Genomic DNA, 14,481 nt, shown 5'->3' with positions numbered 1-14,481 from the left:
TGATTGGATAACAACTTCCTAGTTATGAACTGACTTCCTATATGGACTAGATGATGTTCCTGAATCAACTGCCTGAAGACATATTCACATTGGTCAATTATAATATCAATTTATATATATTACACATAGCTTACAAACTTAAATCTTTAGCATCGTTATACTACTTAAACTTAACGCTCATCTGGTTTGTAATGTCAAGTCATGTTCTGAATAAGGTTAAGGAATTTGAATATTTACCTCCGATTTCCCATATTGGGCACACCTGCCTGCCCGGGGGGGGTAAGAGCCAAAATTTATACAAGTTCTGTTTCCCTTCCAAAAAGGATGTTTGTGGCCAAATTTGGTTACAATCCATGCAGAACTCTAGGACAAGTAGCGATTTATAGGATTTAACCTCTATTTCCCCTATTGGGCCCTGCCCCTCCTGCCCCTCCTGCCCCCAGGGGGTCAGAGCCAAAATTTATACAAGTTCTGTTCCCCTTTCCCCAAGGATGTTTGTGGCCAAATTTGGTTACAATCCATGCAAAACTCTAGGACAAGTAGCGATTTATAGGATTTACCTCTATTTCCCCTATTGGGCCCCGCCCCTCCTGCCCCCGGGGGGTCAGAGCCAAAATTTATACAAGTTCTGTTCCCCTTCCCCCAAGGATGTTTGTGCCCAAATTTGGTTACAATCCATGCAGAACTCTAGGACAAGTAGCGATTTATAGGATTTACCTCTATTTCCCCTATTGGGCCCCGCCCCTCCTGCCCCCGGGGGGGTCAGAGCCAAAATTTATACAAGTTCTGTTCCCCCTCCCCCAAGGATATTTGTGGCCAAATTTGGTTACAATCCATGCAGAACTCTATGACTAGTAGCGATTTAAAGGATTTACCTCTATTTCCCCTATTGGGCCCCGCCCCTCCTGCCCCCGGGGGGTCAGAGCCAAAATTTATACAAGTTCTGTTCCCCCTTCCCCAAGGATGTTTGTGGCCAAATTTGGTTACAATCCATGCAGAACTCTATGACTAGTAGCGATTTAAAGGATTTACCTCTATTTCCCCTATTGGCCCCGCCCCTCCTGCCCCAGGGGGGTCAGAGCCAAAATTTATACAAGTTCTGTTCCCCCTCCCCCAAGGATGTTTGTGGCCAAATTTGGTTACAATCCATGCAGAACTCTATGACTAGTAGCCATTTAAAGGAATTGTTGACGGACAGACGGACGACGGACGGACGGACGGACGGACGGACGACGGACGACGGACGACGGACGCCGCGCCATGACATAAGCTCACCGCCCTTTGGGCCAGGTGAGCTAATAATCGTTTATTTCATCTAGACTAAATAATTTGCAAATCCCATACACCACCTGCAAGGAGGTGTCCTTGGCCTATCGCTACCCACGATACTCTGGATCGTTGTCTTATATTATGTAACTTTTCATCGGATATAAAATCTAGATATATCTGTTTTCGACAGTTGAATTTCGATGAACATGCGTAGAACAAGCACTCTCAACTGCTATTCCGAGACCGTAAAATGCAATCTTGGTCACCTAAGCCAAAACACAGGTGCACACAAATTATGACTGAAACGTTTACTAGTAAATTGATGCGTATGTCATTTAAAAGTATTGGAGACCTTTTGATATGCACGTGTATATCATGACGTTTTCAAGTGGCTGCCCGTATTATTTTTTTGTGAAAAATGAATTATACAGATATGTTACAAAATTCGGTTAGCCTTTTTATTATCTTTATTGTTATATACAATCTGTATGTGATATTTAAACGAAAACACAGATTTTACCTAAGAAGCCAATGATATATATAATGTAAGTATCGGTTAGCTTGTAATAATAATAAGAATAAGAAACTTAAACGAAAACAATAGGTCTTTTCACAAATAGTGAAAAGCCCTAATAATAAGAACTAGAAATTGTCACCGGGACAATTTGACGGGCTTTTCACCTAAAAGCTACTCCGTTCAAGGTCATTAATATTAACAAACTTGACAGCCATTTATTTCAGCATCCTGCAAGCTAATTATAAGATCTCTAGGCCTTCCAAAACTTCAGAAGTCATTTGGATATTTAGATTTTTTGTCCTTGTGACCTCGAATATAGGTCAAGGTCAATCATATTGAAAAGCTTGGTAGGCATTTATGTCAGCATGCTACATGCCTAATATTAGGTGTCTAGGCCTTCTAGAATTTCAAAAGAGGATTTGTTAATGATTTTGTCAAAAAATTGCACTTTTAAAACTTTGACCCTTATTTACAACCGAAAGTTCACGTATAACAGCAATGTGGTCTGCAAGTTAATTGTTTCACTTTCCATTCTACATAACATATCCAAAAATCAAAGAAATTGGCTGTGTGGTTAAGGAGCTAAGGCTGTCTCAATGAGCTGTATTTTCACTGGATCATTTTCATACCTCTAAAATCACGAGCACTCTGTGACCTGGGATGAAGATCAAGGTCGTTTATTTTTTCTAAACTGATATTCAACTACCTCAGCATGCTTCATGCACAATATCAAGCCTCTATACCATGTAGAACTTGACAAAAAGTTGTTTTCGTGATTTTCACCGAAATCGGTGAATTTGCATTATGCGTCAATGGTCAACCGGAAGTTGACATTTTAGAGAAAAATGTTCAATTACAAAGTTTCTCAGTATTCTATTCTACATAACATATAAAAAAATACAAGGAATTGGCTCAATGGTTAACGAGTTATGGCTGTCTAGGTTAAACCGGAAGTGACGTCTTTGCGGCCATATTTGAATTCAAATCAACACCATATTAGGTAACAAGAATTGGTCACGGTGATAAGTGGAAGATCTTGTGTGAGTTTGGGCTTAATCGGACAGGTGAAATCAGAGGAGATGTTTAAAATATAATTGTCGAAATTTGCAAAAAATTCTTAGTTAAATATTAATTACGTCATAAAATATTATTTAGTGGACTAATTTTTAATTTGAAGACATCAAAACCTTCAGAATGAGATACTGCATCGATTTAATGCAAAAAGTTTGGAAAAATTTCAATAATAATTTTTTTTTAAAAATAGTCACTTTTTTTGTAAACTTTGACCTCTAGCGAGCTTTTTAACGAGACATATTTTGTGGAAACATGTCTGGTTAAAAGTTAGATATGTTCATTCCCTACAATAAAATATCTTCAGATTTGAAATAGCTTTCATACTTTTTGAGTTATAGCAGATTGTGTTTTTAGATTTTCCGTCATGGCGGCCTTATTGGAATTTTTGACCTACTTAATTTAGTTCATGGAACACCTTCAGATACATGGTTTTAACATACTGAAATAATTTTTATCTTATATCTTACCGTTTGACTGATAGAGCATTCACAAAATCAGGAATAATAATAATAATAAGAATAAGAATAAGAAACTTAACAAAAACAATAGGTCTTTTCACAAATAGTGAAAAGCCCTAATAAGAATAAGAAACTTAACGAAAACAACAGGTCTTTTCACAAATAGTGAAAAGCCCTAATAAGAATAAGAATAAGAAACTTAATGAAAACAATAGGTCTTTTCACAAATAGTGAAAAGCCCTAAATATATTTCGATGGCTTAATATGAGGTTACAACACCAAACATATGCAAGATTTCCTGTCTAATGTACGATAACAGTGGAGATTCATTTCGCTGTTTTGCCGACTGGTGCAGTGATAGTCAACTACCGTGTGGCATTTAGGACGACGGCGGGAAACATAAAACAACCCGAGTTATGAAAATTAACATTTTATTTATTCTAATTAAACAGTTCTGAAGGTGATGATAAGTGTGCTAGTAAACGTATAGTTAATAACTTCTGCGACTCTACAAAATTATTGATCTCCTTTTACATTCCTACTTTTAGGTTATCTGACCCGAAGGGTCAGGATGACCTTGTGTCATCATGCACCGTCCGTCGTCGTGCGCCGTCCGCCGTGCGTAAACTTTTCATTCAAACGACTTCTTCTCAATAACCGAAAGGCCAAGGTACTGATATTTGGCCTGTAGCATGCTGGGACAAAGGGCTACCAAGTTTGTTCAAATGAATGACCTTGACCTTCATTCAAGGTCACAGGGGTCAAAAAGGCTAAAAATCCTTTACACAATTTCTTGTGATTAACTAAGAGGCCTAGAGACCTGATATTGGGCCAGTAACATGCTTGGATGAAGGGCTATCAAGTTTGTTCAAATGAATGACCTTGATCTTCATTTAAGGTCACAGGGGTCAAAAAGGCTAAAATCTTTAAACAACTTCTTTTCAAGAACCAGTAGACCCAGGGTACTGATATTGGGCATGTAGTATGCTGGGATGAAGGGCTACCAAGTTTGTTCAAATAAATGACCTTGATCTTTATTCAAGGTCACAGGGGTCAAATAGGCTATAATCTTTAAACGACTTCTTCTCAAGAACAGAAAGGCCCAGAATATTCATATTGGGCCTGCAGCATGCTAGGATGAAGAGCTACCAAGTTTGTTAAAATAAATGACCTTGACCTTCATTCAAGGTCACAGGGTCAAATAGGCTAAAAATCCTTTGAACAATTTCTTGTGAATAACTAAGAGGCCTAGATACCTGATATTGGACCAGTGACATGCTAGGATGAAGGGCTATCAAGATTGTTCAAATGAATGACCTAGATCTTCATTCAAGGTCACAGGGGTCAAAAACGCTGAATTTTTTAAGCGACTTCTTCTCAAGAACCAAAAGGCCCAGGATACTCATATTTGGCATGTAGCATGCTGGGATTAAGGGCTACCAAGTTTGTTCAAATGAATGACCTTTACCTTCATTCGAGGTCACAGAGGTCAAATAGGCTTAAATCTTTAAACAACTTCTTCTCATGAACCAAAAATACCAAGGATACTCATATTAAGCTTGCAGCATGCTTGGATGAAGGGCTACCAAGTGTGATAAAATGAATGACCTTGACCTTCATTCAAGGTCACAGGGGTCAAAAAGGTTAAAATCTTTGAGCGACTTCTTGAGAATAACTAGGAGGCCTAGAGACCTAATATTGGGGCTGTGACATGCTGGGGTGAAGGGCTACCAAGTTTGTTCAAATGAATGACCTTGATCTTCATTCAAGGTCACAGAGGTCAAATATGCTAAAATCTTAAACGACTACATTGTGTTGTGCTAATAGTCAGATGACCGTTAAGGCCCATGGGCCTCTTGTTAAAATTAAAAGCCGTTTCGGAAAGGTAGTGGCCCTTTAATATATTTTTTAATTATTTGTGCTGTAATTATCATACTCACAAATCAAGAAGTGCTTCTAATGTGTCATACTGCCACAAATCATAACATTTTTATCTACAATTTCATTGTATATTCATTTTCAACAAAATATACACAGAAGCATAAAAACAACTTTTAAAGTGCAAAAAACCTGTGTACTGTTTATATTCCGTCTTTGCATATTACAGAGTAGCTCCCTTGCAGGTAGGTATCGATTGTTATATCATTATTTTGTGAGCACAATTCACGTTGTTTTCTCCGAAACGTATGACGTTACGCTCGCCAATACATGACGTCACAATCAATACCTACCCGCAAGGGCAGATAACTCTGTAATATGCAAATTTGGAATAAGGCACGATACATTTATGTCTGTGCCTTAGAATGATTTTCACAGCTGAATTCATCAAATGGTTTTCAATAGATTACTGATGAAAATATAACATGTCAAGCTCAGTTACGGCACATATAATTTAGTAAAAATTTGATCATTAGAATATAATGATGATGAAATATGAAGATTTTAGTTAACAGAAATTTGATGTCAATGATATCAATTAGTATCATTACTTTATAACAATATATCATAAAACTAAACAAGAGGCCCATGGGCCTTAACGGTCATCTGACTGATTGCACAAAACAACAAAGTCACAGTATGAAGTATTGGTTAACGATTAATATAAACAATACAAGGAACTCCTTAGTTGAATATGTAAGTTTCTGAAATAGGTAAATGTCATTTGTTGAACAAACTTGGTAGTCCTTCATCCATATATGGTTATAACCCATTCACAGATTAATATAAGGAGGAGTCAGATTTTAAAGCCAAATTTCAGCAAAGCTTCCATTTTGGACATCCGCCATACTATCCCCATGGGTCTTAGCTCGGTCTTTTATAAAATATGATTGTCCTCACCTAAAGTTCCCCCTTCTGAATCAATTAAAACCCCTATAGACCAATTTCCATTGAGATCAGAGACTGAACCCGAAAACAGGAAGTGGGCCAGCGGCCTTCTTGGAATACCAAAATCTTTACGAAAATGTTTGCATGTTGTTCGGCATCAATTAAAACCCCTATAGACCAATTTTCATTGAGATCGGAGACTGAAACCTTAAAACAGGAAGTGGGCCAGCGGCCATCTTCTAATACTAAAATCTTTACGAAATTGTTTGTATGTTGTTCAGCATCAATTAAAACCCTGTAGACCAATTTTCATTGAGATCGGAGACTGAAACCTTAAAACAGGAAGTGGGCCAGCGGCCATCTTGGAATACCAAAATCTTTACGAAAATGTTTGCATGTTGTTCGGCATCAAGTAAAACCCCTATAGACCAATTTTCATTGAGATCGGAGACCGAAACCTTAAAACAGGAAGTGGGCCAGCTAAAATTAAGAAAATTAGCCTGTTTGGGGCCCCTGTTCTCAGCCCCTAGGGGTCGGACCAGACTCATTTATATAAAATATGATTGACCTTCCCCAATGATATTTCACACCAAATATGGACGAAATTCATCCAATGATGAAGGAGGAGTAGGATTTTAAAGTTTAAATTAAGAAAATTTGCCCTTTTGGGGCCCCACCCCTCAGCCCCTATAGGGGTCGGACCAAGCTCATTTATATAAAAGATGATTGTCTTTCCCAAATGATGTTTCATACAAAATATGGATGAAATCCATCCAAGGATGAAGGAGGAGTAGGATTTTAAAGCTTAAATTAAGAAAATTTGCACTTTTGTCGCCCCAACCCCCAGCCCCTAGGGGTCAGACCAGGCTCATTTATATAAAATATGATTGTCCTTCCCCAGTGATGTTCCAAACCAAATATGGATATAATTCATCCAAGGGTGAATAAGGAGTAGGCTTTTGTATAAATAGTCTTACGCACGACTCACGGCGGACAGCGGACGGCGGATGGTGCACGACGACGGACAAAACACGATAACAATAGGTCATCCTGACCTTTGGTCAGATGACCTAAAAATATGATTGTCCTTCCCCAATCATGTTTCACACCAAATATGGATGAAATCCATTCAAGGATGAAGGAGGAGTAGGATTTTAAAGCAAAAATTAAGAAAATTTGCCCTTTTGGGGCCCCACCCCTCAGCCCCTAGGGGTCGAACCAGGCTCATTTATATAAAATATGATTGTCCTTCCCCAATGATATTTTACACCAAATATAGATGAAATCTGTTCAGGGATGAAGGAGGAGTAGGATTTTAAAGCTAAAATTAAGAAAATTTGCCCTTTTTTGGGCCCCATCCCTCAGTCCCTAGGGGTCGGACCAGACTCATTTATATATAATATAATTGTCCTTCCCCAATGATGCTTCATACCAAATATGGATGAAATCCATCCAAGGATGAAGAAGGAGTAGGATCTAGCTTAAATTAAGAAAATTTGCCCTTTTGGAACCCGGCCCCTCTGCCCCTAGGGATAGGATCTATCTCATTTATATAAAATATGATTGTCCTTCCCCAATCATGTTTCACACCAAATATGGAGGAAATCCATTCAAGGATGAAGGAGGAGTAGGATTTTAAAGCAAAAATTAAGAAAATTTGCCCTTTTGGGGCCCCATCCCTCAGTCCCTAGGGGTCGGACCAGGCTCATTTATATAAAATATGATTGTCCTTCCCCAATGATGTTTCACATTAAATATGGATGTAATCCGCTAAAGGGTTAAGGAGGAGTAGGCTTTTGTATGAATAGTCTTACGCACGACACTCGGCGCACGGCGCACGACGACAGACGAAAACACGATGACAATAGGTCAGATGACCTAAAAAGGACAAATATGATTTGGGCCCTTTTTGGTCCCTTGAAATTTGTCAAATTTTCAAACCTGTTTTTTGTGAAATAATAATTTATTTGTTGCATTTCAAATATGTAGTAAATCCCAGAAACAATAAGTAGTATAGTTATGTATCATGCAGTTGCTGTTGCCATGGTAACCAACCAAAATATGCATAAATTTTAAGTGAATGAGACAATTTAATAGTAATTTTTTGTCGATATTTTTTTTATTGAGTTTTTCATCTTGAAAACATAGAGCGCATCCTTAAACAAACTTTATATTTCTCCTGAAGATGTATCTTCAAGTTTCAAGTTTCAAGTTTTTTATTTTCCAAATGCAATACAGCATATAGGTTTAACCAATACATAAATACATAATACAATGATCATTGTTATGTTTCAAGATGGCGGAGGATAATTCCGATATACTTCATACCAAATTAAACAAATTGATTAATACATGAGTATGATATATATACTACTGCTGATTAATAATAATTTTCCTTTTTTCTGTTGCCTGGATCAAATATTTCCCCAACAGATTTAAGCTCTTTACATTTTAAGATGAAAATAACATAATTAATTTATATACACTTGGGTGTTTGTGGTAATAAGTTTTTATAAACTTTTTCCGTAACTCAGAATAAGCAGGACATAGTAATACGAAATGCATTTCATCTTCTACATCATTTTTGTCACAAACAGTACAAAGTCTATCGCCTCTGGGAACGGCGTTATAACGGCCAGCTTCAATTTGCAGAGAGTGGGCTTGCATGCGATATTTACTCAATATTTGTTTAGTTTTAGAATTCAAAGGCTTCTTTAAATAAAATTGAATTTCAAAGTTATCAACAAGATGTTTATAAATTTCACATTTAGGAGACACTTCAAATGCGCAACGCAGTTCCTGAATAAATATATCATGCAAGCGCTGTGAATACAATTCCAAAAAGTGTTTTTCATTATCTACATTCTGAGCAATCCAAATATTGTTGAAACCACATCTACCTAAATCATTTTTTACATCATACAACCAATTTAATTTATAATTAATAGGCTTTTTCATAATGAGCTCAAATAGAGCATTATAGCATGACTTTAAAATACAGTTATCTGTTCTTAATAGCTTTAACCAATATTTCATCACCATTATTTTACGCTGTATATGTAAAGTAAACCTACTAGTCTCAAAATACACCATAGAACTATTGACTGTTTTTTTCACATTCAATAGACTCTTCAGGAATAAAAGATGTACAGATTCAATCTTAGGTGCTGGGTGCGAGCCCCATACCTCGCAACAGTACTTAAGCACACATGAAACATAAGTATCAAATAAGGATAATTTTGTTTCAACATTAAGCATGTATTTTTTTCATTCTACTATTAAGGAGATAGTATGACTTTATTCCTTGTGATGCTAAAGTATTAAGCGCTAGAGTAAATCTCCCATTATAATTGAAAACTAGCCCCAAATAACAAAAATTATCAACAATATCTATAGCCCTTCCTTGGAAGGTCCAGTACTCATTAGCCTGCAGACGTTTACTTTTTCTAAAAACAACTATTTTGGTTTTATCTATATTAACAGATAAACTCCATTTATTTGCATAATTTTGCAGACATTCTAACATGTTTTGCAGGTCAGTAGCATCTTCAGTAAACAAAACTGTATCGTCAGCATACATAAGTATGAACAAATTTAAAAGTTGCAGTTGATAGCTTTGACAATTGGAGTTTATCAATTCACTTTCTATATCATTAACAAAAAGAGAATAAAGTATCGGAGACAAAGATTCCCCTTGTAAGAGACCGACATGTAAATCGAACATTGCAGATAATTTTCCACTTAATTTTGTACATGATTTTACATTATCATAAATTGATATAATCACTTTCAACAATCTACCCCTAATTCCACATCGCCATAGTTTAAGCCAAAGCTTATTATGTACAATGCTATCAAATGCTTTACTGTAATTGACAAATACACAATAAAGCTTTATATTTTGTTGTAAAGTATTAGTAATTAGACTACTTAATGCAAATATAGTATCACGAGTACCGAAACCGGGTTTAAAACCAAATTGCGCATCTGTAACAGCAGATACAGATTCGCTCCATTTTAACAGCCTTTTGTTCAAAAGACTGGTAAATAACTTTGCTACATGACTAATCAATGTAATACCTCTATAGTTATTTACATTGTTCTTATCACCTTTTTGATATATCTTAAATGTCTAAATATAGAGCGAATCTATAAATATAAAGTGAACAGTCGGGCAAGGTAAAAATGGTGTGAATGTATCCAGAATAATTTCTTATGGAATAGAAAAATAAACTTTCCCGTCAAAATCTGTCTGCGTACGTAGAAATTAATTTAAAGTATAGGAATCCTAAAACGTCCTCCCGGCTGACTATTTCCACGCAGCCTCGCTTTCAATGCTTTCAACTTTTCTTTATTTCAATGGTCAGAACTGGGAAACGTAAGCAGACCTTGACCATCGTATAAATATGTGAGAACTTTTGGAAGGCCAATGAACGCATTTAGACTGGTTTTCTTTGCCCGACTATTCACTTTAACAAACTTAAACTCTATTATTTCTTACAGAAAAACTACAACAAAATAGCTGAAAATGACCAATTTTTCACATTCCCTTAATTTAAGCATATTTTAAATGGTTATCATAGCAACTAGAGTGGTAATAATAGAGACCTACCATCTTAGATGAATCAGGGATATGCTTAATGTCGTAACTTTAGGCCAATTAGGGCCCAAATCATACATATAGTCCTTTGTGAATTGAAACAAAAAAAGATGTAAACCTTTAACATGTTTCAAAAACAATAAACATACAAAGAATCTTTCACTTTGTAAACAAACTAATTCAAAATTCCTGATAAAGAAAGTATAACAAACATTTTGATTTATGAATAACAAGAATATGGAGTTTTCTTATACTTAATGTTAGCAGTACAATGCTATCTTAACAGTCTCTAAATCTCTGAAAAGAAAATTTTCATTTCTTTAGCACAGTTCTTTATCAAGAAAAGCCTATTCAAATTAAAGTAACCTTAAATCACTTCCTTCAGTTTCACCACTATCCTTGCTTTGTCCTTGAACACATAAGGATATTAAACAGACAAGATTTACTCCTTGAAGATTTTGTGTGTTTGTTTGTAGGACTCCAGAGCACCAAGTCTGAGCAAGCCTCCCCGGCCTTTGGGTTGTCTTGCTTCCTTGTGATCCTCATAGCCCCAGGCCCCTTTAGGCCCTACAGCAGGCATGTTGTAGCTGGAGTAGTTATAACATCCACTGTAACTTGGATCATAATAGCCCGCATTGTTAAACCACTGGTTGTAATAGCCCTGAGAGTAGCCCTGTTGATTGTAATAATCATACATTTGTCTAGGGTCCCCCAGTATTCCATCATCACGCCGCCTCCCTGATTGCTCGCCTCTCCACACACTTGTTTTTGGCCGGTCGCGGATGTGGACCGGGCCTAAGGTATCTGCTTCTTGTTGCCTCTTACTGATATACAGATCACCAATGTCCTCAACGATCTTGTCAATGTCTATACAAGGCTTGGGATTCTGGCGTCCACTAGCTTTACCAGATTTCTTTTCTCCTTGTTCATCCTTCACTGTCTCTACATGTTCAGTGAATGTTGTGTAGTCTTTTGGAGCGGTGTTGAGATGTGGTGGAACTTCAACTCCAAGAGCCTCGGACATCATGTACGGTTTCAGCCAGAGAATTTGGGAAGACACACCAGGTCGGTAGGGAAGACTTTTATGATAGAAGAGGACACCATCCACCTAAAACAAGAGTATACAACCTACAGACGGGTAATACAAACAACTTATCCACAGGTATCTCTCTGAGAAATAAGTAAGATGGAGACTCTTTGTGTCATAGTGGCAAGGCACTGGGCATAGGTTGTAGCTTTATTCTCTGAGAACTCAAGCTTTCAACCAACACCAAAACTTACATACTCCTTATATGACCATATAGGATAGGATCAAAACAAACATAGATTTCACCCCTGATAATACTCACAATCCTTTATAGTTTGATATCTGGAAAATCATTCATTTCAATAACTATGACCACAATAGATCTACATACTTCAAACATTACTGAAAGACACACAACCTGAATCCAGTATACACAATTTCTTATATTGACTTATATACAATATGTATGTAACTATCTTCACAAAAGTTTCACTGTTATCTAACTTGAAAAGTTCAGCTTTGAAATATTTTTTTCATAGTCAAGTGCTTGTTAAGTACACCTTGCCTAGAATCACCTACCTCCAGACTGGTGGAGCTCAGAGCATGGTTCATCATTTTCTTGGTACAGGCATTTGAGTTCAGCGGGACAAACTTGTGCTGTCACCAAACAGAATGATCAAGTGTACTGTATTTGTTAATAATTCTCTCTTACAAACACTGAATATCATGTTCATTATAATTGTAAACTGCATAACACATTCCATAAATCTAAGATGTTTTATTCAATCATACACCACAAAGAACAAGTTAGATTGGATACATTTACCAGAAATGTACAAAATTAATGCTTCTAACTAGTACGCATATTGCGTGAGGCAGTGCATGCCAACCGAACATCTAATACTTATTGGCCGATTGTCATGTACTTACAGGCAATAACCAGCCTATCTTTTGACAGTTCGACCGTCTCTAATGTTAGAGATGGACATGATTGTACTTACAGGGTTAATCTTTGACCCAGTCGACCGTATCTAATGTTAGTGATGATATGATTGTACTTACAGGGTTAATCTTTGACTGTCGACCGTCTCTAATGTTAGAGATGACATGATTGTACTTACAGGGTTAATCTTTGACTTAGTCGACCGTACCTCTCCTAATGTTAGAGATGACATGATTGTACTTACAGGGTCAATCTTTGACCGTCGACTGTCTCTAATGTTAGAGATGACTTGATTATAATTACAGGGTTAATCTTTGACCTTCGACCGTCTCTAATGTTAGTGATGACATGATTGTACTTACAGGGTTAATCTTTGACTGTCGACTGTCTCTAATGTTAGAGATGACATGATTGTACTTACAGGGTTAATCTTTGACCGTCGACTGTCTCTAATGTTAGAGATGACATGATTGTACTTACAGGGTTAATCTTTGACTGTCGACCGTCTCTAATGTTAGAGATGACATGATTGTACTTACAGGGTTAATCTTTGACTGTCGACTGTCTCTAATGTTAGAGATGACATGATTGTACTTACAGGGTTAATCTTTGACTGTCGACCGTCTCTAATGTTAGAGATGACTTGATTATACTTACAGCGTTAATCTTTGACCGTCGACCGTCTCTAATGTTAGAGATGACTTGGTTTTACTTACAGGGTTAATCTTTGACTGTCGACCGTCTCTAATGTTAGTGATGACATGATTGTACTTACAGGGTTAATCTTTGACTGTCGACCGTCTCTAATGTTAGAGATGACTTGATTGTACTTACAGGGTTAATCTTTGACTGTCGACCGTCTCTAATGTTAGAGATGACATGATTGTACTTACAGGGTTAATCTTTGACTGTCGACCGTCTCTAATGTTAGAGATGACATGATTGTACTTACAGGGTTAATCTTTGACTGTCGACCGTCTCTAATGTTAGAGATGACATGATTGTACTTACAGGGTTAATCTTTGACCGTCGACCGTCTCTAATGTTAGAGATGACATGATTGTACTTACAGGGTTAATCTTTGACTGTCGACCGTCTTCTAATGTTAGAGATGACATGATTGTACTTACAGGGTTAATCTTTGACTGTCGACCGTCTCTAATGTTAGAGATGACATGATTGTACTTACAGGGTTAATCTTTGACTGTCGACCGTCTCTAATGTTAGTGATGATATGATTGTACTTACAGGGTTAATCTTTGACTGTCGACCGTCTCTAATGTTAGTGATGATATGATTGTACTTACAGGGTTAATCTTTGACTGTCGACCGTCTCTAATGTTAGAGATGACATGATTGTACTTACAGGGTTAATCTTTGACTGTCGACCGTCTCTAATGTTAGAGATGACATGATTGTACTTACAGGGTTAATCTTTGACTGTCGACCGTCTCTAATGTTAGAGATGACATGATTGTACTTACAGGGTTAATCTTTGACAGTGACTGTCTCTAATGTTAGAGATGACATGATTGTACTTACAGGGTTAATCTTTGACTGTCGACCGTCTCTAATGTTAGAGATGACATGATTGTACTTACAGGGTTAATCTTTGACCGTCGACCGTCTCTAATGTTAGAGATGACATGATTGTACTTACAGGGTTAATCTTTGACTGTCGACCGTCTCTAATGTTAGAGATGACATGATTGTACTTACAGGGTTAATCTTTGACTGTCGACCGTCTCTAATGTTAGAGATGACATG

General features: G+C 37.0%; 1 protein-coding gene across 1 annotated transcript; it reads right to left on the bottom strand.

Moving 5' to 3' along the window:
* Positions 1 to 3,732: 3,732 nt before the first annotated feature.
* On the bottom strand, positions 3,733 to 13,152 carry LOC138333975 (uncharacterized). The gene is made up of 3 exons (XM_069282698.1): positions 13,136 to 13,152; positions 12,351 to 12,428; positions 3,733 to 11,852 (listed from the first exon to the last, which is right to left on the bottom strand). The coding sequence occupies exons 2-3, from the start codon at positions 12,384 to 12,386 to the stop codon at positions 11,187 to 11,189; spliced, it is 702 nt and encodes a 233-aa protein (XP_069138799.1). The 5' UTR covers positions 12,387 to 12,428; positions 13,136 to 13,152; the 3' UTR covers positions 3,733 to 11,186.
* Positions 13,153 to 14,481: the final 1,329 nt, after the last annotated feature.

The sequence above is a fragment of the Argopecten irradians genome, chromosome 10, assembly GCF_041381155.1.
Source record: "Argopecten irradians isolate NY chromosome 10, Ai_NY, whole genome shotgun sequence".
Lineage (NCBI taxonomy): Eukaryota > Metazoa > Mollusca > Bivalvia > Pectinida > Pectinidae > Argopecten > Argopecten irradians.
This window is presented reverse-complemented; position numbering and strand designations above follow the sequence as displayed.